The 25,327-nt window shown below is 40.2% G+C and overlaps 2 protein-coding genes across 6 annotated transcripts in view; one reads left to right on the top strand and one right to left on the bottom strand.

Annotated features, from left to right (window-relative positions):
• The window catches only part of HPGDS (hematopoietic prostaglandin D synthase), a 28,880-nt gene extending 23,354 nt beyond the window's left edge, over positions 1-5,526 (top strand). For all 5 annotated transcript variants that reach the window (XM_058837405.1, XM_058837406.1, XM_058837403.1 and 2 more), the window contains exons 4-6: positions 1,382-1,491; positions 4,416-4,514; positions 5,171-5,526. In XM_058837405.1, the coding sequence (XP_058693388.1) occupies positions 1,382-1,491; positions 4,416-4,514; positions 5,171-5,335 (374 nt within the window). In that variant the 3' untranslated portion in view covers positions 5,336-5,526. The remainder of the gene's footprint in view (positions 1-1,381; positions 1,492-4,415; positions 4,515-5,170) is intronic.
• A 150-nt stretch (positions 5,527-5,676) lies between these two features.
• Positions 5,677-25,327, bottom strand: part of SMARCAD1 (SWI/SNF-related, matrix-associated actin-dependent regulator of chromatin, subfamily a, containing DEAD/H box 1) — a 43,836-nt gene continuing 24,185 nt past the window's right edge. Inside the window, exons 10-24 of the mRNA XM_058837402.1 lie at positions 19,909-20,111; positions 18,635-18,725; positions 17,346-17,445; positions 15,869-15,928; positions 15,583-15,658; positions 15,015-15,150; positions 13,786-13,923; positions 13,382-13,477; positions 12,831-12,948; positions 12,457-12,578; positions 11,137-11,325; positions 10,121-10,239; positions 9,041-9,223; positions 8,250-8,359; positions 5,677-7,945 (exon numbers count right to left, since the gene is read on the bottom strand). Of these exons, the coding sequence (XP_058693385.1) occupies positions 7,884-7,945; positions 8,250-8,359; positions 9,041-9,223; positions 10,121-10,239; positions 11,137-11,325; positions 12,457-12,578; positions 12,831-12,948; positions 13,382-13,477; positions 13,786-13,923; positions 15,015-15,150; positions 15,583-15,658; positions 15,869-15,928; positions 17,346-17,445; positions 18,635-18,725; positions 19,909-20,111 (1,803 nt within the window). The 3' untranslated portion in view covers positions 5,677-7,883. The remainder of the gene's footprint in view (positions 7,946-8,249; positions 8,360-9,040; positions 9,224-10,120; positions 10,240-11,136; positions 11,326-12,456; positions 12,579-12,830; positions 12,949-13,381; positions 13,478-13,785; positions 13,924-15,014; positions 15,151-15,582; positions 15,659-15,868; positions 15,929-17,345; positions 17,446-18,634; positions 18,726-19,908; positions 20,112-25,327) is intronic.

Below are 25,327 nucleotides of genomic sequence, written 5' to 3'. Positions count from 1 at the left end.
GCCCACAACATGCTGGACATCAGCAAATTGAAGATGGGGGCTGGGAAGCAAGTACTGTACTACTTTTTTTTACACTGTGAGCAAATGGCTGTAGCCTGCCTTTCAAAATAACTCCCATTTTCTAACTGAGGAAGGAAGCAGAAGTTCATAGCATTATTTTTCAAGGCACTAACACAACACATTTTCAAGTGTGTCTGCAATACTCTGTTCCATTTTCTCCAGCTTTGATATAATCTACTCCTTGCAAGAGAGGAGAATGAGGAAAGCCCACCTGGTGATGCAAAACAGTGGGAAAGCCTACCTTCCACCCAAGATTCCTCTCTCCCTGGCTCCTGTTGGGAGGCTGATCTGGAGCCATGCTGTTTTTGCAGCCTGAAGTTTGGACTTTTTTTGGTTGACTTGCGCCAGTGACAAAGGCGTGGGGTCTGGACCACACTCAGACCATGCTGTGCTCTTCCCAGAATTAGTCATGCTGTCAGCTACAGCAGGAAGAGGAAAGATATCTTTTCAACTTCACAGTGAAAACTTGCTAGTTCTGCCATTAAGCCTGCATACATATCACTAATCCTTTTAAGTTAAGAAATGGCATTTTTAGGCGCCCAACACCAACAATGCATAGCTGAAGGATCACAGAAGTTGAGGCCCAAGAGGAGAGGCACAGCCCTCACCTGCAAAAGCACAAAAGTTTCAGCAAGGGAGATGACCTGACAGAGGTAGGACATACAGTTTGTGATCTGAACCTGCATGGAGGTGAAAGCATAAACGCAGGTTTGTGAAGTGACAGCTGGGGAGAAAAGGTAGAGGCTTAAGAGAACTGCAGGAAAGCCAAAGAACTACAGGGGAGAAAAGCAGATTTGTAAACAAGACAAAGTTTGGCTGAGGTCCCTGATTACAATGAAAGATTAAAAAGTAAGTGGAATGTCTTGAAAAGCTTCTGAATGAGGTTGAGTGGGCAGGATATAGGGAAAGAGAAACAGACTTACACAGACGCACTTTTGGAGAACATGTTGACCAAAATGCAAAGACCATGAGATGGAGAAGGATATTGAAAACTGGGATGGGCGAAGATTAAAGGAAAGGAATCCATGCAGACCCTTGCTGAATGCGTGGTGGAAAGCAGAGAGGATAAAGAAACAATGTTCATGTTGGGGGCTCAGGTAAGGGATAGAACAACTCACTACCTTGGAAGGCCAGAAGAAGAAAAAATCAAAGGTAGATGAGATTGCACCTGGATGCAAGGAGTCAAATCCACATTGTGAGCATCAAAAAGATATGGAGAATGTGTATTTTTATGAAAATATTCACAGAGTTTACCTTTGGGGTATCAAAAATTCCTGCTGATGCTGTCTATAACATCCTTTTGTATGCTTGCTTCCCACAGGTCTGGCAGGCCAGACGCCTGTGGAACAGGCCTTAGCTGATGCCATTGTGGACACCATCGATGATTTCATGACACTGTTCCCTTGGGCAGAGAAAAACCAGGACGTGAGAGTAAGCCAATCACTAAATTAAACAAAGATATCACATAAGCCATGCTCCTATCTGAGCATTGGCTCTGGATTCACTGATGGGTGTCAGCCACTGGGTTCATCACCTCAGCTCAGCAAAGCTGAACTGCTGGAGCTCTGTGGTTCCTCTTTGAGGCTGATCCCACCTCCTCCTTCACCAGGTTGTTTTCACCCTTGGTAGAAACTCTGAGGCCATTTGAGCTGCCCTTCACTAGCTCAGCTTGAATCAAGGATGTGCTTACATCAAACTGCTCCTCAAAAGGGCAAAGGCAGGACACTTCCACCCCAGCTGGCACTGCAGAATTCCTCTCTCATGTCGCAAGGAGCCTGTGCTCAACTTTCTGCCAGCTTAATAAGATAAATAGCCCCATCCCATACTTTAGTGTTTCTGCATTTTGACTTCTTCTAGGTGTTCAATAAGTGTCAGTGTTCAATAACATCAGCTGCCAGGGACGACTGCTTGTCAGTCACCAGAGCAGTGTAGGACAGCAGGCACTGCTAATCAGGGCAGGCAGCACAGCCCTCACTGTGCTTTTCAGATGCCACAGCCCACACCTTGGTCCTCTGCAGTGCTTCTGACACCAGGCTATGGTGCCGTGGCTACTTTAACACACAGTCACAGCCTTGTCTTACACCATTTGGGGTTCCTTTTGGCATCAGGCCAGTGCCTCTCACCAGAATCCCAAAAGCAAGCACACAGATCGGTTGCTGGGGGAAGGAAGTGATGGATGAGTTGACTCCAGCATTACAAAGGCTCTGCACAGCTCTGACTCAAGCAGATAAGCCTGACCACCCTCTTAGGGAAGCAGAGGTGTAACAACAGCTCTCACCATAAACTTCCAGTGCAGCCACCTTCCATTTATTCAAAGGCAGCATCTCAGATAATTTAGAGTATCTTACTGCAGAGACCACAGAGTAAAAAATGGTGCCCTAAACTCATAAAGAAAAAAGAAACAAAATGAAAGTGCTCTGAAATCTTGCATGGGAAAATCTGAAATTTGAAGGTTTAGTACTTAAAAGTGTGAATTTCTTATATTTCCTAGTGATTTCCTGAAGTTTCTTCGTTTGGGGAGGGTAAGTGGACTCATGAGTTTTAATCATTTCAGAAGAGCCACACTCCTACTGATGTGCTGGTGCAGAGGCAGCAGTTCTGCCCCTCCACGGGGAAGCTCCCGTTGTAACTCCTGCGTGTGCCCCAGCTCGTACCCAAGCACTTCTCCAAAACAGGACCCAGATCGTGTCACCAGTGATTAATTCAAACGGGAAGAGCTGGCAGCCAACCCCCGTGTGCCCATCCGCACGTATGCACGCTAAGTTATGTGCTGGGGCCAAGGATGGTCGGGAATCTCACCTTGGCACTCTCCCAGCTCCTTCCTCTCTCCTCCTGGGTCCGCTGCCACCACCTTGTGGTCCAAGTGGCGTCTCACGGTCTCACCAGGCGGGATTCAAGTCAGTGATACACACTGAAGCCAAAACACCTCCCCAGGCCCGACCAGTGCTCACAGGAGCGCACACCCCGGGAATGGCGAGAGAATGTTGTGCCGTCTAGCCAGTAGCAGAGAGAAATAAAAGCAAAGTAGGAGAGCAGAGCTGGAAGCTGCCCCTGGAAACTCCCTCCGTGCCAGGCACAGACTTCTTCACCCCATGTTCCCCAAAACACAGCTGGCATTGCAAAAGCTTGGCACCCACCGCTGCAGAGCTCCAGGGCTCTAACGAGCAGCTTGTGCCACTCCAGAAGAGGGATCCTGCTTGTGCCACTCCAGAAGAGGGATCCTGCTTGTGCCCTCCAGCTTCACAACTTGGCTGCACAATCCTGTACTTGGGGAATTTTGTTACCATCATGATCACACAATAGTTTGGGGTTTTCTTTGAAGGGTAAAATGGTGGGGAAGGGATTACCTAAAAGAACGGAAATACTGCAACCTGGGGCACAGATACGAGATTTCTGTACTGCAAACTCCTGGCTGATACTTGCAGTCATCTCATCCAATTACTAAGTTCTTAACAAAGCAGAAAATTATGTCAAATCTTCGATCATGTCTGTAGAAACACTGATTTGATTTCAGCCTGCATTTAGGTTTCTACCTCTTATATTTTCTTTTTTTTTTTTTTTTCCACATTAACATCAGTTAAAGCTTTAGAAATAATTCCATTCCTGTACACCAGTGCTTATTTACCCAAGCCTGAGTGTGTTCCTCCAAAATTAGGCCATGCACAGTAACTGCACAAACTGTGCCATGTGGGTTGACACAAGAATTTGCAGTCTTAACTGTTTCCATGCAGGTGAGAAAACCAGAAGCAGTTTTCCTCACCAAAGGAAACAGCTTAGCCCTTTTAAAAGCAGCCTTAAGACTTTTTGCTCTATGGGGAACAGCTAGCGGAGAACCACCACCACCACAACCTCATGCTGCAGCCACTAACATACAAACACTATGGCCTGAGCCTTTTGATCATCCTTTAAAAACACATTCAATTGAGCAGCATCTGACTGACAGCATGGAAAGACTGAGCACAAGGGATTCTGGAAATCTGAGGCGCTGCACACTAGAAAAGATAACATTCAAAAGAGTCCCCCATAATTTGCTATAAGCCATTAGGAATATATTTTGTAGCTCGATTCTTACCAAATTGATGTCAGAGCTCCTGTCTTGCCATGGCTGGGTTTTTTTTCTGTTAACACAGAAAAAGGAGCAGCATCACCACAGACATCACGTCACCATCAAGGAGCACTCAGGTGCTCATTAGGGAGGAACTGGCTTTAAAAGCCATGGCTCAGGAAGCCACCAATACCATGTCTTGGTACCTGACCCTAATCTTTTTCCTATGTCATCTTTTTCATAAATAATAAAAACCTCAAAAATTCAGTTTTGCTGACTGCTGTGCATCTCTGTGGTTTTCTTCCACCAGAAAAAAGCATTTGATGATATCCTCACCAACAAAGCACCTGAGCTACTGAAAGATTTGGATACTTTCTTAGGGGATAAGAAGTGGCTGGTAGGGAATTCTGTAAGTATAATTTTTGTTTCTTGCATTCCCATCAGGCTGCCAGAAAAATTAAGTAATGGACTATTGCTGAATTTCTGGGTTTCATGTCAGGCCATGAAGCAACTCTCCCCACACTTTTAACCCTTTGTTCTTACCAACACACAACTGGTCACTCAACTGCAAAGTGAAAATTGTTTTCCACAACATTAGAAAAGTGAGGCAAACCAGGACTAGGATCTGCTTTTCTAAAGCAGTTCATAAGTATGTTGACACAAAACATTTTAAATGCCTTTGCACCTGTGAACACAAATTCATGACTACACAGGACCCCGTTTATCATCACTGACTTGTTTATAAGGCAATGCAAAAAAAAACATCTTATATAAACATAGTACCCTTTTACCCCAAGATGCTTTCTGAAGCACAGTTTCAGCAGGAAAGACTAAGATTGTAACACAACTAATATTTGTAGCCAGGACTTTATTTTAACCAATATTTACCAAAGTCAAGCCTTGCATTGCAACCTAACTACTAGCCCAGTCAAAATGGGCTTAAAAAAACCCCAACCCCAGAATGAAAATTTAAAATACATACATTTAGTTTTTTGAGAATATTAGTAGTCCTGGCTTTTGAGATTACTAACTAAAATCTACTGCTTTCTGTCCCATTTCCACTAGGTAACGTGGGCTGATTTCTACTGGGATGTGTGCAGCACGACACTTCTGTCCTGTAAACCTGACCTGGCAGACAAATACCCCAGGCTTGTGGCTCTCAGGGAGAGAGTGCAAGCACTTCCAGCTATTGCAGCCTGGATCCAGAAAAGGCCAAAGAGTGTAATGTAGATCAGCTGCTCAGAAAAACAAATGCTTGTTTAGTTTTCAATATGACAAGCATCCTAAGTTATTAACTCCTGAATCAATTAAATTAACTTCAGATGGCTATGCTGTATCAAATCAAAATCTACCACTTGTATCCAATTGCAAGAAAATCTAAAACATTGATTTAGTAGAGTAATAAACACTGATTCACTGAAGTGTGGTTTCAATCACATTCCCCCTCTACTAACACAGTGCTTGATCAAACCAATTAATGTTCTGAGCACTCTCAAAGGGAGAAAAGGTGAATATGCCCTTCCAGAGAGGTGGAAGCTCAGTAACATTTTGCCTACTGCTGTCTTTCAATCCAGAGGAATGCAAGTTAAATGGAGAGAGCAAATGTTTGGGACACTAAGCAAAAAAAAAAAAAGCAAAAACAAAACAAAAAAAAAGACCCACTTAGTCAATAAAATTCAAGGGCCTGAAAAAAGTGCCTGAGAAGCTTGAGGTTTATGCTGTGCTCCTGAAGAAAACAAAAACTTCCTAAACAAGCCAAAAAGCAGTTGCCCAGCTGAACTGGTGCCTACACCTCCACCAGTTCTCCATAAATGCACCAGCTGCAAAAACATTCAACAGCTCAGTATCTATGCCAGTAAGAAGGAGACACAAGCTGGGGGTTGGTGGTGGCAACCAGGTTTAGAAAAAATGAAGGGTCTGCTTTTCCAATACTGGAGAAAAGGCAGGTGGAAATCCTGGCAGTGTGGACAGCTGTGGATGAAAGTGGTTTACACAAACTCAAGGGGAGACAAGTGCTTGTGAGAGGTCTCCATTGTGTGGTGTAAGCAGATAAACCACAACAAACTTGGGCAACACTGTACTGGAAATCGCCACTGTTGGGACAGCATTTCCCTTCACATTTACTTTCCCCTCCCACCTCAAGTATTATTTCACTGAATCATGAATGACACCAAACAACCCCTAAGAGAACCAAGTCAAATACTGTCAGAACAGAAAGAAACAAGCTTTACTAATTCCCATCTTCACCTGCTTTGCAACTCCTTGCATGCTTTTCTGTGGCTCTTCAATTTTCCCTTCTTTAGATCCCAAAACTCTTCAGCAACTAACTTCAGAGAGAGTGTGGCTTTTTTTTTTTCCCCTTGTACTTCTTTCCTAATAAGAAAAACAGAACCACAGAATAGTTGAAGGCACCTCTGGAGGTCATTTGGTCGAAGCCCCTGCTCACACAGGGCCACCTAGAGCCAGCAGCCCAGGACTGCATCCAGGTAGCTTCTGGTTACCTCCAAGGATGGCAGCCCTGCATTCTCTTGAGACCCCCAGCTGAAAAGAGTAGAAACAGTGAGCTTCACAGCACCTAAAGACAGATACTGACCCCAGGAGTAACCACTGCTCCTCCAGACTACATTAACTGATCCCATACACATCCAGAACACCACACAACCCACCCTGAAGGGCAGGGATCTTGTTTCAATCCACACTTGAACCAAGCAGGTGAGAACATGCAGGTACAATGGGATCAGAGTTGGGCTAGCATCATGCTCAGCAGAAACACACAATCTAATTAGCTGTAGCTGTCTGTTCAATCCATCTATTTAGTCCAGCAGAACCAATGAAATTAAAGCAGCATAGAAAACTGATTCTTATCCTATCCCTTCTCAAACAATACAGTGCATCTTCACCTTATTTCAGTTGTGCACTTTAGAATAGCAGCACAGCCACAGAACATTTCTAGAAAAAGCTAAGCAGTTTAGTCCACACCTGGAAAACAAGTTTTGGAAAAGCTTTAACTTGCCACCCATTTTGAATTTGCAGAAATCATGTACAGTTGACTGGAATACCAACAGACTTGACCAAATCATTTGTCAGGAGTTCTGCTTTTACAATCAATATCCTCACACCATTGTAATTAGAGTATAGTGACACACTGGTAATTAATTGCTGCTGGACAAAGCCAAGTCAGTTCGATTGGAACATTCCAGCTGGTTTGAGAGCTGCCTAATTGATTTGTAACATGCACATTATCATCCTCTCACCTGCCCCAAATCACCGCAAGCACGAAAACATTTTGTCAGTCTATGGAATTTTATTGGAACAAGTTGATACAAAACCAGTATGGAACATCAAATGAACCAAAACAACCAGAAACAGACTCGAGCATTGTCAAATAAGGCACATATAAAAAAATCTACACGCGGAATCCAGTGAAACAGACAGTATATATATATATATATATTTGGAGGTAGAAATAATTACAAAAATACTGACAAATCTTAAGCAGTAGCAGATTTGTTAAAACAATTACTACTTAGGTCCCCATTTTCAAAAGTAATCTGTAAAACCTTTATTCAGCATCTGAGGTTGGCACATTTGGGCCATTTATGCTTTTAAAGCATCAAAAAATGATACTGGTGTTAAAAATTTTTAATACCATGAGCAATACAATAAAGAAACTACAAAAAGTTATAAACATTCATAAAACTCCTGGTCAACAGTAATGTAAGAGTCCTTGGGGTACATCATCACCTTTCTTCCGTGAATTTCACAACATATTTACATTTTAGAGACCCAATGAAGCCTTTAATAGCGTGGCTATATCTGCTGGAATGGCTCCTTCTTCTCCTGAGGAATAAAGACAAACATAAGTACAGCTTAAAATATTTCACATAAACAGATAAAAGCCTGCATCCCCTAAACAGTAAAAAAATCCTCTGCTTGTAGGACTTGGTCACTGATTTTTGGCTCAGATACAGAGGGCATTTCCTGTGAAATCAAAGAACAGCCAGCAAAAATATATCTTTCTAGTTTAGCATAAAAACCCCCAAACAACAAAAGACTTGTCTGCATCAAGAACCTTCTTTTTTCAGAGTAACATACTGCAGCTTCAGTTTACTTAAATGGACATCATTATGTGCAAGACACCTACCTGATTCTGCTGCAGTCATATCTTGTTCTAACTTCAGTTTCTGTTGGCTGATTTTGAGCATGGTTTCTTCAATAGTCCCCTTACTGATAAGTTTTATAACTTGTACTTCTCTGAAAAAGACAAGAAAAAAATCAATTTTCGTAGTTGGATTAGTGTAAAAGGGAAGGATGCTATGCCTTGGCTCAGATGGCTGGGGTTTAAAACAAGGATGAGGAAATAAATGAGAGGGCAATACAAAGAGCTTCTAGACTTTTTTTCTGGAACAACTGTGCTCTGCATTGCCAGAAAACATGTTTTCTCCTGCGCTCCCAGCCACTGCAGATGTCTGGACAGTCACAAAAATCTCCATTAATATAAACAAGTCAAATTCCCCCAAATTTCATTTTACTGTTGAATGCAGTTGAAATTACACACATTCTGTAGTTTCACTCTTTATGATAGGGCAGCACTTAAAAATTTAGAAGTCTCCTGAAGAGAACAAACAGCTTGGCCAGACAGTCCCAAAGACTTCAGATCTATCTTGGGATAGCTCCTAGCACCAGAAATTTGAGAATTATACACAATTTGAGAGTTATAATGAACTAAGAAAAGGAGGAAAGTGTAAATAAAGGTTTGTTCTGCCAGCAACAAGGACTAAGACAATTACAGTTCCTAGCTCCCACACAACCCACAGCTGCTCTACTCAAGTCTCTGCTTAAAACTTTTAATCATAGATCCTGTTGTCCTTTTAGCATCCTTTGAGAGCTCGCCTCCAAGAAAACCCAAGCAGTACAATTAAAAAAAAGTCTTACCGTGTCTGACCTACTCTGTGGCACCGGTCTTCTGCCTGCTTATCGTTGTAAGGGTTGCAGTCAATGTCATGAAGGATAACAACATTGGCCGAGGTCAGATTAATGCCCAAGCCACCAGCTTTGGTGGACAGAAGGAATACAAATATACCCATATCAGTATTGAACTCATCTATCAGATGTATCCTGCAGAAGACAAGACACCATGCATCAGGCCTTAGAAAACACTCCACACTGGCTCCAGAGTTGAACATAGAAGTAGGGATGATCTTTTGGAAGAGAGGACAGCGGCACTGATGTCCAAAGTACAGATGTTATGTGGCAGGAAAATGGTTACCAACAGTCCTCTGCAGGGACCAGAGACACATACTGAGTGACAGATGGATAGCAAAGAGTCAAAACAGGCTTAGAAAAAGATTTTTGATGATCACAGAACACAAAGAGTCAGTTGGAGGACAATGGAAGACTGAAACACATGAAACAAATGGGAAAGCAGGGGATTGAAAACACTTCAAGACAATCTTCTGTACTAACTGCACATGCAAGGGCAGAAACAGACAGCAGCTCTATGTGGGAAGCAACACCACAGCAAGAATGACAGCATTTTGAAATGAAGGAAAACGCATTCAAAAAAATTCCTCAGAAGTTCTTGAGACAGCAAACCAGCTCTGCTCAAACACAAGAAAAGCACTGCAACACATTCAGCTGCAGGGACAGACAGAATGGTTTGTCCTAGAGAAACAAAGGGGTGTATCTGCCTACTGTAAAAGAGATACATGCTACTTCCAAGGAGTAGTTACAGGTGTTACGACATGCTGACACACAAATCAAACACACCAGGAACTGCTGAAGACATACATTTTTAATTTCCATGGCTAAGACTGTAACCCCACCATCTAAACATCTTTCAGCCTCACCCTTACTAAGGTGATCTGAAACTCAACATTAAACACCTTCTATGGTCAATGTCCAGTGAGCACAGACTTCTACACTTTGGAAAAAACAAAGGTAAGGGTCTGAAGTCACCTCCCCCTCTCCAGCGCATTCACCTTCTCTCTCTCATTTTTGGCAAGAGTCACATACCGCTCAGAAATCTGTGTTTTTCCATCCAGCCTAATGTATCTATGTTGCCAGTGTTTTAGGAAAACTTCCAAGATGTCCAGCATCATAGTGAACTGGCTAAACAACACAACTCTGTCACCCTGGGAAAGACAAAGCAAAACAAAAATTATGAAACATATCAACTATGAGCTACAAAAATTCTTTACTGATGTCAATATATGATTTTACTTTCACAGAATCTTTGTTTTCCAAAATAAAAGACTTAAGCTGAAAATCATCCAGTCAGGATTGACTTTCAGAAAAGATTCCATATCCAGTAGTTTTGCTGCATTAAATGTATTTTGATGCATTTGCTGCATCACTGTCTGTCATTGAAGTAATATTTTAATTACTTTGTACTTAGGTGGCTCAAACAAATCACATATCAAATGCATAAATGACAGATTACTTCCTCCATAAACATCAAAACACTTTCATTCAAAACTTAAATCTAAATATTTAATGTAATATAGAGAGTAGCCCTATTTTGTTTGAAATAGATCCACAGCACCCACCTATGCAAATTCAGGATACCCTGAAGCATTATGGCACATGTTTGTTTGCAAAATAAACCTGTTTGAAGCTCAGGGCAGGACTTCAAGCAGGACCTCTTCTTACCTTTCCACTGGCTTAACACACACGTGATTATTCTAATGTAATACAGTCTTATTCTATTGCCAAGAGAATGTCCAAGTCCAGGACGCGTCAAAATTATGCAAGACCCCACATATTCTTAAGAGTACTTAACTTGGGATGAGTACTCCGAAACTTGGAAAACTGGGAAAATTTATTTCAGCTGTCTCTAGAGTGATGTGCATACTCAGGGCTGCACATTAAAAGCTGCAAGAGTTGCTTCACAATTCTGCACATGCACTAAATTACATTGTAAAACTCCACAGCAAAGCAACAGGATTGCACACAGAGCTGGCAGATAATAATTTAACCAGTTATTTAGAGCCACTCTTCAGACAGGAAAAAGCTTCAGACATCTATAATACCTTCTCTTTAAGGTCGGAGAGAATGTGTTCCAGTGCTCTAAACTTTCCAGAATCCAGGATCTGATCCATGTCCAACATGAAGTCATTGATGTGAGAATATTGCCTACAAAGCACATGCAGCTCAAAATCTGTCATTACTGTCATATCTTCAAAGATAAGGTCAGGGTTAGCATCACGATGTGTGGGTTCCTGTTAGCAAAAATAAAGGGAAATAATGCAACACACAATCTCACCAGAGAATTAAAAGCAAGCCCACCACACAGTAACATCCATAATCTCTGAAAGAAAGAACTAACACACCTAAACATGAATAAATGCTAGAGCATGGCTCATGCAAGCAACAAAAGATGAATTCTTTTATAGGAGAGGATAATAGAGGTTTATAGGAGAGGATAATTACTTCACAGTTTAGCTCTAATAAGCACTTGTACTGGCAAAAACTTAAGGAGATGCTCAACCTTCATAGTAATTACCTACTTCCCATCAAACCCTATGACCTTTTACCCCTTTATCAGACCTCTTCCCCTGAAGACACACTCCCTTAAAAGTAAGGTCAAATCCTTGGATAGATGATAGAAGACATGGAAAGCCCAGCCCAAGATGTAGGGTGGGTAGAGGGGTGTCATTCCTGGACGAAAAAGGAAAAGAAAGTGACATCTGGAGGGTACAATGGTATGGGAATAATAAGGGACAAAAATCCTTCATACACCAATGAGTCACTTCTTGCTTTCCCCCAGCCTTGTCTGGCTTCACGTTAAAAAAAAAACCTGAAGAATATTTAAAGCCAGCTCCAACTTTTTTTAGAGCACCTGCTGCACATGAAGATTTTTATTTTTTTCTATTTTAGAAATAATCAACAATTTTCTCCAAGCTCCTCAGGCATTAACGTCATACAAATTTTAAAAAAAATAAAAATCCTTAACAGATCAACACTTACATCTTCCCTATTTTAGTTCTGCACTACTCAGTTCTTGCTACTCAGAAAGCTACTGAACTCAAGTGCCCATCTAAGATTTTTTCCACAAACATTTTGGCTTTAAATCCTGGGGAGCAGGGAAGAGGTGCTAAGGGGGAGCCTATGAAAAGGAGATGACTGCAGACCCACAACTGTTCCCTCCATTCTAATGATACAGAAATCAGTGTTAAATACCTACGGAGCTTGATTAGAGCACTGGATAGATGCAGAGGAATAAAAAGCAGCAACAATGAATTAAGTTTGGCAAAGACACATTTTTGACCAGGAGTCTGACAACAAAACAAACAAGTCTGGGTTAGAAATTCTGAGAAATGAAGGACTGCTTCTGAATCTCATCTCCTTACCTTGAGCATGAGGGTAGACATCGTCCTGAGCTTTTCATTTGTGTAATATTGACGATGCAAAAGAGGGTGATTGGCCATTTTTCTGAGTTGCATCATTGCATTTCCCATATCGGAGTTTTTCTCTGCAAACAAAGAAGGCATCTTTGTACAACTACTGAAAAGAACCATCTAAAACACCTTTATCTCTCAGCAGACCTTTGTTTGCAAGAACTCAGCTTGAAAATTCACCTATTACCTGAACTTCAAAAAGTTCATAGAAGGGATATAGACAGTTTATGAGCATTAGCCATTTGTACAAAGCAAAGACTGTAGTCACATTCATATGTTTCAGCATAAAAAAAACCCCACCAAAAGGAAACAAGGCCCTTACATACCATTACTGTTAATAGTTTTCTTGAGTTTGTTTAAGAGAGCCAAGTAGAGTTGTTCCTGTTTCTCTGACATGGCACACAGTTCAATGAGATCTTTTTTGGGAGGTAGTTGTTTAAGAACCTGACAAAATAAAATGATACCAGATAAAACCTGTACTGTTGTGGACCATCAGTAATTCTGCAGTCTTACGGATGTTATGATACTCTGTTCATTCACCTCATCCTGGCTCATTTCACGGCTTATAACTTCACTAACTCAGGCAGCAATTCAACTCAGGTCTTGACCTGGATTATGAATCAACCTCCCCTTCAAGTAACATGTTACTGTTACTGCACACTCCAGAACTGCATGATATATTATATGCAATACGTGGGATCCACTCCCCTGCTAATCAGTGTTACCCCCTTCAGAACACTGACCACTGAAGTCTGCAAGTGCCCATTAACATTTCTTAAGATCAGTAAGTAATTTTGCCTCATATTATAGTGTTAGTCTCAGAGATTATGAGGCTTTTTGGTAACAAAAACCCATCATTTTAATGATAAAACGTTACCTCATCTTTTACTCTTCTCAAGATGAATGGTTTTATTATCTGTTTTGCATGTGCAATTCTCTCCTTCTCATATATACTTTGTTCTTCAGCACTCTTCTAAGGAAAACATTGAAAGAATTCAATTACACTGTGAAGCTTTCAGCTGTTAACACCACCTTAACTTCTCTAAATTGATGAAAACCCCAGCCAAAACAGACATACTTGACCTAACCATTAGTATTCCAAGATATCTTGTTACAGGATCTTTTAATTTAAAAGTTTACTCAGTTGTTTCATTTTATAGATTTTCATAATCATATTGCCCGTTTCCATAAGATACCAATAAAACAGAAATTATGCAGCAATAGCAGTCTTCTAGCAAAAAGAAAGAAGTTACTTTCAAGAAGAGAATTCATGGTACTCACTGTTTTTGAAGAGAACATCCTTCGAATTTCACTTGTGCTACTGCTGAACATATGGGGCATGACAAAATTCAAGAGGGACATCAATTCCAACAGATTATTTTGAACTGGAGTCCCTGTTAGCAGCAAGCGATTCTTGGCCTATTTGTCCAAAGTGGAAAGAGCAATGAGAAACATTTGTCAAACAGGCTGAAAAATATTATTGGCAAAAAACCCACAGCTATGGAGAAGTGAGAAAATGAGCTTGGTTTAAATTATAACTATTTAAACAATATATATTTGGAACTCATGGAATAACTTCCTTGTTAACTCAACAAAATTGTTTACAGATCTGTGGGGAACTGTGCACAATTTAAGACAATTAAAAAAGCATTCCTGGATCTATTAGGCTTCTTCTTGCTTGTTTTATTTGGGCTTTGTTTTGGTTGTTGTTGGTGGTGGGTTTTGTGGTGGTTTTTTGGGTTTTTTTGGTGTATTTGTTTGGGTTTTTTGGTTTGGTTTGGTTTTTTTGTTGTTGTTTGGGGTATTTTTTCTTCCTCCTGATGACTGTTCATTGCTGCTCCCACATGAATTTCTCTAATGTAATACAGTACTTAAGCACAAGTTTTGAATTGCAAGCACAAACAAGTTTTATTGCTTAAAGATCAGCTTTTTTAAAAGGCTATTGATGAAAACACAATCTTGAAAAATAAGTTGCAGTAAGTGCTCTTAAGTTTATTACTATTGTACAAATACTACAGCGCTAGATCATAATATTCAGAGAAAGAACTGTGTTCAAATCTTTTTCAAAACGCTGCTTACTCAGGCTGCAAACCACAAGAAAAAAATTTCAAGCTGGCTCTTTTTACACAGCCCTATCAGAGCAGGTCCTTAAATACTACAAGGTTTCAGCACAAGTAATCAGAATAGCATCTTTAAAATCTTTGCTACTATGGGATATAACTGGGAACTTGCTTAATACTGAAACTCAAGCACTGGCATCATTGTAATGACAGTACAGGAAATTTATTACTTTGCTTTGGAAGGCTACGTCCCTGAAAGAGACCACTCACTGTGCAGGATCCACTCCTTACAGCACACCAACACTCACGTCCACTTGCATACTGTAGTTTCTCCAAAGTAATGAGTATGTGAACTTTGCAGTTAATATTCCATTTTCCCCCTGCTTGTAACTATAAAACAGAAAAGCCAGGAGCTGTCCCCTCTAACACAGCAATAACTAAACCTCTTACATTAATTGTCATGAGGTGCTGGTAGCGGACAGAGCTCATGTTCTTGAGCATATGACCTTCATCAAAAATTGCATAGTTAAGCTTCAGCCTGCGGAACAGTCCTCGATCATCTGAGCTGCTGATTGCAGAGTTGTATCTGTCAAAGACAAATATCACTTGCACTTAGTCTCTCTCTGAAAATGAATGTACTGTTATCACAATCAAATTAAATTTGTTACCATTGTTAAGTTATGGAGAAGGTACATGAGGGGCAGTAAAACTGTCTGGAAATAATAACCAACCACAACACAGTTTATTACTGGCAAATTATTTCAGTTTACTTGATGAGCCAATGCTCTCAGTAACACTTCCTAAAAATCTGCTGAAATCTGTTACAATGTAATATCCATAATATACATGCTGACAGACATATCTAAAACACCTATGACACAGTATCTCTTATACAATCATAAAATCCTAGTTAACCATTGTCTGAAACCCAACTCCTAAAATTTTCTGGTTTCTTGTACCACTAGAGGTCAGCAGGATCTCACTAACGCTCACTGTTTGTGGTCCTAACTGTACTTACGTAGTCACAATCACATTGAAATCAACGACTTTATTATGAATGTCCACCCTGAGATGTTTCCTATCTTCCTGGGATCCTAAAGAAGGGCAAAACATAAAATGAGTACAATCACATTTATTTATATACATGTAACAATTAAAGACACCACAGAGAAATCACTCATCAGTAAATCTGTATACTTAAACAGCTGTCTTAAAACAACACTGCCATGAGCAAATCATCTTTTCTTAAACTGGCCATGCAAGCAACCATATTAATGGATTCCTTTTTCAACTAGATTCCTCACCATAGTAAAAGAGGACGTTCAGTTCAGGACACCACAGATGAACTTCTCTTATCCAGTTATCTGTGAGACAAGATTAAAAGAAAACCCAAGTCACACCTCAGCATCAAACTGAACTTCTGATTTTAATGCAAATCCCTTTAAATTCTCCTGAAGGTTAGGAAACATCTGTCTTAAAACTGGAAAAGTGATATGTAAGAAACTGAACCAACCCAAAATTGCTTCTAGTAAAAACCGGTTTGCACTTTAAAGTCCTGCAGGAACAGGCCCTGCACGGTCTGTAGCCACTCTGTGAAATAAATACAATGTGTAACTTTGCAGTTTGGTTTCTTCCCTAGACAGTTAAATCCCCAGAAAGCGAATCACTTCATCTGTCAGAACTTGTCTGCAGAAGTATGTCACCAGGAGAGACAGTGCCTCTGGGGGCAGGCAGAGACCTGACATCCCCGCTGTGCAGCTCCAGGTGTGCAGCAGCACCATGGCCACAGGCAACACTGCTGAGCCCAAGGGGAAGCTGCTGCCTGAGAGCCAACACAAGTGCTGACCCCAAACCACAGCACAAGGGGGACTCCGCTGAATGCCACTTGGGAAGGGGCTGGACCCAGATCAGTGATGAGGAGACACCTCTGGCAAAGTGTCAGGAAAGCTGCCAGCAGACTGCACTGCCCAGGCAATGCCAATCTGTCTCTACAATTTGGATCCAAGACTGACTTCATAAAAGCACCTTTGTTCACATACTTACAAACACCTCAGGTTTTAATGGAGTTTGAAAGCACACTAAAAATGATGATTTTAAACCTAAGTTGAACAACTGGAAACTTTTCTGACACATCAAGAGAATTTTTTGAAGCCAAATTAAGTATTTTATATTAAAACCAGTATTTACTTTTTAAATTCAACTTGTTACTTTCCCTTGTCATTCAACAAATCCAAATTTAAGTTCATCAAGAACCATCTTCTGCTCAACCTCATCAGCTTTGCTGACAGTTCACCATACTCTTTCCAGTTTCAGCTGAGGCCATAAAACAATCAGAACACACAAGTAAAAGACAGTTAGGCTTATCATTTTAGGACTTTCATCTGCTTTGACAGATGCTGTGCAGTAAAGAGGAAAAAAGACAGTGAGTGTTTAAAATGTCATGAAACCTAACCCTAAGCACAGCCTGAAGACTAGAAGGTTCAGCCAATAGTGAATTAGTAAAAAGACTATGCTACATAAGTTCAGATTGTAACAAGCAGCTTCATTTTTTACGAAGGAGACAGATAATCTAAAAAGGTCCATGATAAGTCTAATTAATTCAGAACAAGAATGTCTGCAGTATGGTCTGCATTCCAATTCAAATTACTTTAGAAGCTGAGTACCACCATAAGTAAACCAAATTTTCTTTCATTAAATTATCTTTGCTTTACAGTATGTCCATGACTGGTGTGTTGTTTTGTTTTTTTCCTAACAAAAATATTTTTGAAGCTTCTAACTTACCTAATGTTGAAGCTGGCACAACTATCAAATGGGGACCTCTATTGCCCTCTTGGTAGAGATAAGCCAGAAATGCAATAGCTTGAATTGTTTTTCCTAAGCCCTAAGAGAAAATAAATCCATTTAAACAAAATTTACAATCTGTGGGACATAAAAGTGTTTTCAGCTCATAAGACAATTATGGTGTAGTGATGGCCCAGTAAAGATTAGAAACCTGATTAGAAAATTTGTTGTTTAACCAATTTTACAGAAAACAATTCCTTCGTTAAGTACAACCTCAGTCAAACTTTATTATCATTTCAGCTCAATATTTGAACAAAGATTCATCTTCTCAATTTATGAAGTTTTTCATTTTAGTTCAAGTTTATCCCTCAAATCATCTTCAAAAATTTACCTCCTGAACCAATGGTGTAGAAAAATGATTACTTGGAAACTAAATGTTTATTTCCATTTGAGGCAGTTGTACAAAGAGTATCCCAGTTGTTTCTGAAGTGGAATTTAATATGGGAACCAGATTTAAGATAAGCCTACATTTCCATCAACACTCACTTTTCCTGTTTTCTGCATCATGAACTTAAAAATTTTGTGTACCTACCACAAAATACACACATTCTTACTAACATGAAACATACAGAAATTGAGAAGCACTGCCTAAGTCATAGCAAGGCAAAGCAGTGCTTTCATTCATGGTTCATCAGAAGATGAACAGCAGCCAGGATTAAAAACAACAGACCACAAATTCAGCAGCTGCATCAATAAGTTGTTTTCTGTTGTACATCTACAGGTGGTGTCAGCATTTAACAAAACCTCAAGCCCATAAGCTTGTCTCTCTTAGTTCAAAGTTGATGGGGAATGTCATGACAAGAGGTGGTGGAAATGCTTCTTCTGCAGAAGCAGAGAAGGTTTCTACCTTGTTTTTTTGCTGTGTTATCTGTCTGTTTTGAAACTGAGAAAGAAATGGAGAAAATAGGGGCTCAGTGCAATAAATGCTTGACAAATAGAATGAACCATATTTTTAGGAAAGCAGCTGTTAAAGGTTTGAAAACAACCTGTTGTGGTAGAAACCGGTTCCATTTCATCAGAAGACACTATGTGACTTGCAATTCTTGGTGTCCATGAATCTTGGGCTACCTCTGATTTTCAAATGGAAGAGTTCAGCAGCTTTTAAGATCTTGGAGAACCATTTGCAATCTAAAATTACTTATAATTTGCTTGAGGTTTCTAAGCAAGGATTTAACAAAGTCTTTTTTGCAAAATTTTAATGGTTCTTAGACAAGTACTTTCACACTTACCATTTCATCAGCCAAGATGCCATTCAATCCATGTTTATACAGCAGTGCTAACCAGTTCAAACCAATCTTCTGATATGGCTTCAGTTTCAAACTGTTGAAAACAATTAAGCTTATTACTACATTTTATTTGTTTCTTCACAAAACACAACTTTCCACTTATGGTAATCAGAGACTGGCAGGTTGAACACTGCTTTAATTTTAATGCACTCCAGACCTCTTTGTGTAGTGAGAAACACAAACTTTCTTAATCAGTCACCTGTACACAAATTGAGTTGCTTATTGCATTTTCATAGATCTAAAATGATCAATGTGAGTAACACAAGAAGTACTTCTCTTCTACAATCAGTGATACACAACCAGATAAAAGCAGTTACATAATGACTCGTTTTTAAAATACACAATTAAGTGGCATTTTGCAGCTGCATCCCTAATTTTGCTCTGCTGTAAATTACTGTTTGTGTCAGCACCAAAGAAAAACCCAAACACACAACCCATGAAACACACTCAACAGCAAGTCACCCAGTTGAGCACTTTTTCCAAAGAAGAAATGTCACTGACATCTTTCTTCAAATACTTCCTGCTTCCTCCCAGGTTTTGTTTTCACACAGCTGAGAATCCTTTTGCTATTTACTTGTAATAGCATCCATCTAGAATTCAAGCTGCTACTTTGGCCATTCCCACTACACCCCAAACATATCTTAACCCTTAGGATAATACCCTCCACCATATCCATATCTCATAATATCCATTTGGATATCCTTACCCATTTCCATCCCTGAAAGAAATCCTTCCCTACAACAAATCCCTGCTGCCACTCCAACTGATGCTGAGTTTCAGATTACTTTGTACAACTGAACTTCTGACGTCTTTCATCCAGCTGACAAACCCGTCCAGTTTGCTCAGATTTGTTCCAATGTAGCATTTTTGAAATGGAATACTATTTGAAATCTGTCCCCCATTACAGAAGCAGGTTTGCTTGGGCTTTTATTTGAAATAAGTTGACAACTCATGATTCCATTGCTTAAGGTTGGCTGTTACATTCACTGGAAATGGGACGAAATTTATGCTCTTATCCTGCCCACCCAGCTTTCCTGATACACTTGAAAAATCTGTTAGTCTCTCAAGTGTTGCAGGTCACTATCTAGCTCACTGAGAGCTACTAAGTATCAAAAATCTGCACCTCTACTCTCAGAGACTGCAGTGCTGAAAATCAGTGTCTTCGAAAGTACACTTTATTGTCCATCATCTTTCTAAAGCATAAAAATGAGAGATACCTGCGATTCAGAATGGAGGGTTGCTCTATGTTCCATCCGTATTCTCCGTCTCTAGTAATCCTGGTTACCTGCTTTGTCAGTTTATTGGAAATGTCTTCACATTTATTCATAAGCTTTAGAACCACATCCCTCTCCTTCAGCAGTATCTTGCAGTTCCACACTATATCTTCTGACAAACCAGAAGTCTTTGTCATTTTTGCAAACTGAAAAATAACAATAATAAAAAAATCTATGAATACTGGTAAAGCAGCTGCAGTGAAAATCCACAGCTGCTGCATGCAGTAATTCAAGTAGGAGACAACAACAGCATCTTGATCTTCTCTCAAAACTCCATGTACTCCTTACACTTGGCCCAATGCAAACTGTGTAAATCCACAATGAAAGTCATCATTGGAGCTCCTCACATTGTGAAACTTGAAATTTTAAGAGATACAAATTCTCTTCAGTTTCTAAAGTAAAATACAAGCACTTTAAACTCAAAATCCTCAACAGGAGGTAACAAACAAAGTGCAAAGCCAGCTTTGAAGGCTACGCACAATAACAAATCAAAACCCAAAAAGGAAGGAAAAAAAGCACTGATTCTCATTAAGACACCCTTTTAAACAAACCCTACTGGATACTAAAAGTATAAGATGTAAGCATAATGTAGGCATCAAGGCAAACAAAATAATCTATAATGAAGGTTACTATATTTTGTTATGGGTCTCTCTGGGGCTCAGCATAACCTGATTCCAGTTCTAAGTCTACCACAAAGGTAGTCAAACTGGACTTCGGCATTATGTTGGGTTTTCTGTGGTCACCGAGTACTGTCAGTACAAAGAAGCCTTGCTTCCACCACTTGCTTCCTGAAGTCCACACTAGCTACTGTGTATTTCCTTCCTCTAAATTTGAGATCTTCATCACAGGATGAATATTTTACATATCAGAGACAAGCAGCCTGAGGTTGTATCAAAGCAGGCCACTCAGCAGGCCCATCGATTTCTCCTAAATTCCATGTAGTCATCTGCATAAAGTATAAAACCTACCACTAAATATGTTTCTGCAGTAACTGGGTCATATTTGTAATTATAGTATTTTCTTGAGTATTTCCACTGTAAGCAGCTTCCCATTGTTACCTGATGCATTTACTCCTTCCCTTCAGCTGGCTTTGGTGCAAGGTGGTTCTGGAGTTTGGTTTTTATGGCAGTTGGTATATGTGCAGCCAAAGAAAATGAGATGACAAAATTCATGTGTATTTCACTGTATAGAACAGGCTTTTTTTGGGTTTTGTTTATTAATGGATTTGAAGAATGAAGAATAAAAGATGCTTTGGATTTATCATTCTTGTATTAAAACAGAAGTAGTTTTCACACAGATTTTTTTAAATTTTAGACCAGGGATCTGCTAAAATTTAGCAGACTTCATATGTATATATCCTCCAGGAATTCCTTCCATAAAAAGGGAGATGTATGATCCAGCTCAAGTAACTCGCCAATATGGCAACATCGCAGTCAAAGCAAGTTGTGTTAAGGTGAAGAGTTTAACCAGATTACATTAAAGTAGAATTTAAAAAACAGCTTTCATAAGGAAAATATTTTAAAAATAAATGGAGTGATGTAATTACAGTTTGGGGGGTATATTTTTGTTTGTGTTTTTTCCATTTTAAACAAACCTCAGAAAGTTTACCAACACTCACAGGTTAGACCAGGCTAAGGTGCACATGTCAACACCTGTAAAGGCGTTCTCTAAATAGACACCTCCATTTAGAAATAAAAAAGAACACAGTTTTTAATAGGTGCCTACAAAATTTCAACATTTGTTTTGATGACTAAAGCTTTGGTTGGCATGAATAGAAATCCTGTAATCCATAAATAAAGGTGTGGAGAATTGAGCCATCTGTTATTAACAGAAATTGTATTGTTTCATGTCAGCACATTAACATCCCCGTATAAAGAAATAGTTTAGCCACTGGTTTGCATGTGAATCACAGGGTGTTACCCTGTTCAGAACACAAAGCAGATTCACAGGTGGCCTTTGCTTTCTAGAGGTCCTGACACCCTCCCAGCTTCAGCTTTTTTCAACTAAGGCCCAAAAATGTGAGACAATCATGGAAACTGAACCCAAGAGCTTTCCCAGCACACTAGGAATTGCCACACCAGCACACTCTGGACTTACTTTATACCACTTGCAAGATGATGAAGGCTTTCCCTTTAATGCCTAAGGGTGAAAGTCAGCCTCAGCCTTGATCAACAAATACCATTTCCACTGTAAGCAGCTTCCCATTGTTACCTGATGCATTTACTCCTTCCCTTCAGCTGGCTTTGGTGCAAGGTGGTTCTGGAGTTTGGTTTTTGTGGCAGTTTGTATATGTGCAGCCAAAGAAAATGAGATGACAAAAAAGGTTGAGCTACACTCCCTTGAGTCTGTATCTCCTAGCTCATATACTGCTGCAGTGCACAGAATATGATGGGCAAGATCCACCTCTGACAACTCAGTTCCCCCATTTCTCTAAAAGTGATGTGCTGTGTCAGCAATTCAATGTAACACTTTCCATCAGCTTAACTTGTGTGTATTCTGTAAGAATTTCTGTAGACCACAAAGACTTTAAATGCTATATAAGACAGCTTATTTTGTGACAGAATAATACTGTGAATGTCAAGAATGAGAGGATACAGCAAGTCTCACATAGATACATGTTTTTACACTAAAATGAAATCCAAACAGGTAACAGTTATACACCTTAAAAATACGAAACTGAATAGCATTAAACCCTCTCTAGTTCCTCTCCCACATTTACCAGAGGAAGAAGAAAATTGCAAGACCACCAACCCAGACCCCAAAACTCCAGCTGAGCTCCTCTGGGAGCCAGTCTGGCTCTGCTTTTGTTTCTTGGCACACAGTGATCCTGAGCAGGTACTGCCCTTACGTGACTGTAAGAGGCTTACAGCCTGTCTGCTGAGGAATAGCGCTGAGTGCTGCAGTTTCCACCACGGGGCAATGCTGCAGTTTGGAAATGAAAGCGCTGTTAAAATATAATTAAGCACCAACAAGTTTTTTAGGGGAGTTAGGACAGGGAAGAAAGGCAATTGGTGCCCAGAAGTACTTCCATCAAGGAAAGCAACCATGCTGTCTGCTGGCCCCCAGTGTGTGCCAGTGGGGTGTCATCAGGACCTCAAAGCAAACAGGAAAGAGAAGTGAGAAGCTAAACAGAAGACTGAGGGGAGACCTCACTGCAAATTACAACTTCCTCACAAGGGGAACGAGAGATACAGGCACAGGTCTTTTCTCTGTGGTGACCAGTGGCAGGACCTGAGGGAATGGCCTGAGGCTGTGCCAGGGGAGGTTTAGGCTGGATATTAGGAAAAGGTATGTCACCCAGAGAGTTGCTGGGCACTGGCACAGGCTCCCCAGGGACGTGATCACAGTACCAAGCCTTACAGAGTTCTACAACTGTTTGGACAATGCTCTCAGGCATGGGTGTGATTCCTGGGGCTGTCCTGTGCTGGGTTTTGATTTCATCCTTTCCACTTTGGGATTTCTATGACTCTGTGACAGGACCCACCAGGAGAAGAGGTCTGTCTTAACTTGGTTGGTTTACCACCTCATGTCTGTCTGAAGGAGGTATAGAGCATGAAGCCAGCACAAAGCAGGCTGGCATTGAGAAACATCACCGAACATCACCCTTGCACAAGATCTACCAAACATATGAGATCAGACCTAGGCACAGGGAGGTGAATTTTCTTCTCCACCCTGTCCTTCAGCTTGGGCTGATCCTTTGCTTCACCTTCCCCTCCACAGACGACGACAGTCTTGGAGCTCATCCCTGCCTCTTCTCGTAGCACTCAGCCATGCTTTCTGCTGACCATCCTCTAGTTTGTCTACCACTCATTTGCTCCCTTTGTATTCTAATCCCTAACTCCCCCAGCTGTGCAGAGCTGCTCCTCATTATCTCCCATTTGCCCATCACACTTCCTCTTATGTCTCAGCTCCATGCATGGGCTTTGCAGAAGCCCCTGGGTCCACCCTTCCAAAGCCTTTGCTTCAGAAAGCAGTGTGCCATTTTTGGCTGTGAGTAAAAAGTGAATAGGATGAGAGAGGCGCTCTCAGAAAACACATCCCAATTTCTTTTGTTACCTACTACTTTCCCTGTCCACACAATGTCTTCTGGACAGAGGCCATCAATTCTTGCACACCTTGCTCACTTCTCCAAAGAGACAGACACCCAAAGCCTCAAGGACATACCTGAGTACTCTTTATTCAAGCTGGCATTTGAGAGGAGGCTCTCCTGGTCAGTCATGTCCAGCACTAAGGACTGGATAAAACTATCCTCCTGGAAAACATACTTGACGTACAGTGCAGGCATTTCTAAACTGCCAAATTAATTAATCTTCGTGAGCAAGGACAGTTTCAGCTCTTCTCTCCATTTATTTTGAGAACTGTGTCTACTAAACTTCTTTCTATATGTTTTAAGCATTACTAGATCAAGTTAAACACTTGAAATATCTACTCCAAAGAATAAGTATTTCCAAGTGCTCTTATTAACCTTATAAGCCTATGAAATTAATTTAAATCCTCTTGGAAACAAAATAGCTTAGTCCAAATTAAAAAAAAAAAGTCTAGAATAAAAAAAAAATACATTCTCATTTATGTTTTCCTGGAATAAAACATTCAGTTTACAAATAAGTAGGCTTTAGTTTTAATCTCAGACTGAGAGCCTTAATATCTTCCTCAATTCTAATAATGAACACGTGGTAACAACTTGTAGTACTGCACATTGTGTTACACAAGATACCATTAGAGTAAAAAGAGACCTTAAAACTAAGCCAATTTATTTAATGCTCTAACTGAATCATCTCTCTCCATTATTCTAACTACCCTTATTAATTGGTAGAAAAAATGCTGGGTTACTGAGCTACTGGATATTTATAAACAATTAAATCCACATTGATACAAAACATCTGCTAAAATCTGCTGCAAACCACTTCTACTCTGGGCAAGTATTTGCAATACTACATAAACATGTGGCTGCTGACAGCAGCAATCTTCATGAAAGACAAATTTTGAACGCAAACAGGCCCATGCAGCTTTTATTTTTTTTCTACCGTAAAAAATTTTACACAGAAAAGGAGAAGAGCCCTGTAGCAAATACTTCTGCAAAGAATTAAGCTCAGACAAAATCCAACAAGTTTAGAAAGTAATAGCTGTATGACAGATGTTCTGTGAGAAGCCAAAGGCTTGGGGCAAAACGGATTTCTTTTGCAGCATACCAGTACCCTGTATTTTTTCCAAGTATCGTCCTCTTGTCTCCCCCCTCCCCTTACAATACAACATACAAAGATCATTTTGTTTTCCTTAAAAATCTGTTTAGCATCTCTTACTGTTTTGTAATAATATATTTCACACACTCAATAATAAATGTTACTGTTTTACACATACTGAA

Source organism: Poecile atricapillus, chromosome 4 (genome assembly GCF_030490865.1).
Source record: "Poecile atricapillus isolate bPoeAtr1 chromosome 4, bPoeAtr1.hap1, whole genome shotgun sequence".
NCBI classification, from domain to species: Eukaryota; Metazoa; Chordata; class Aves; order Passeriformes; family Paridae; genus Poecile; species Poecile atricapillus.
The sequence above is the reverse complement of the archived record's forward strand: the minus strand, read 5'-3'. Positions and strand labels throughout refer to the sequence as shown.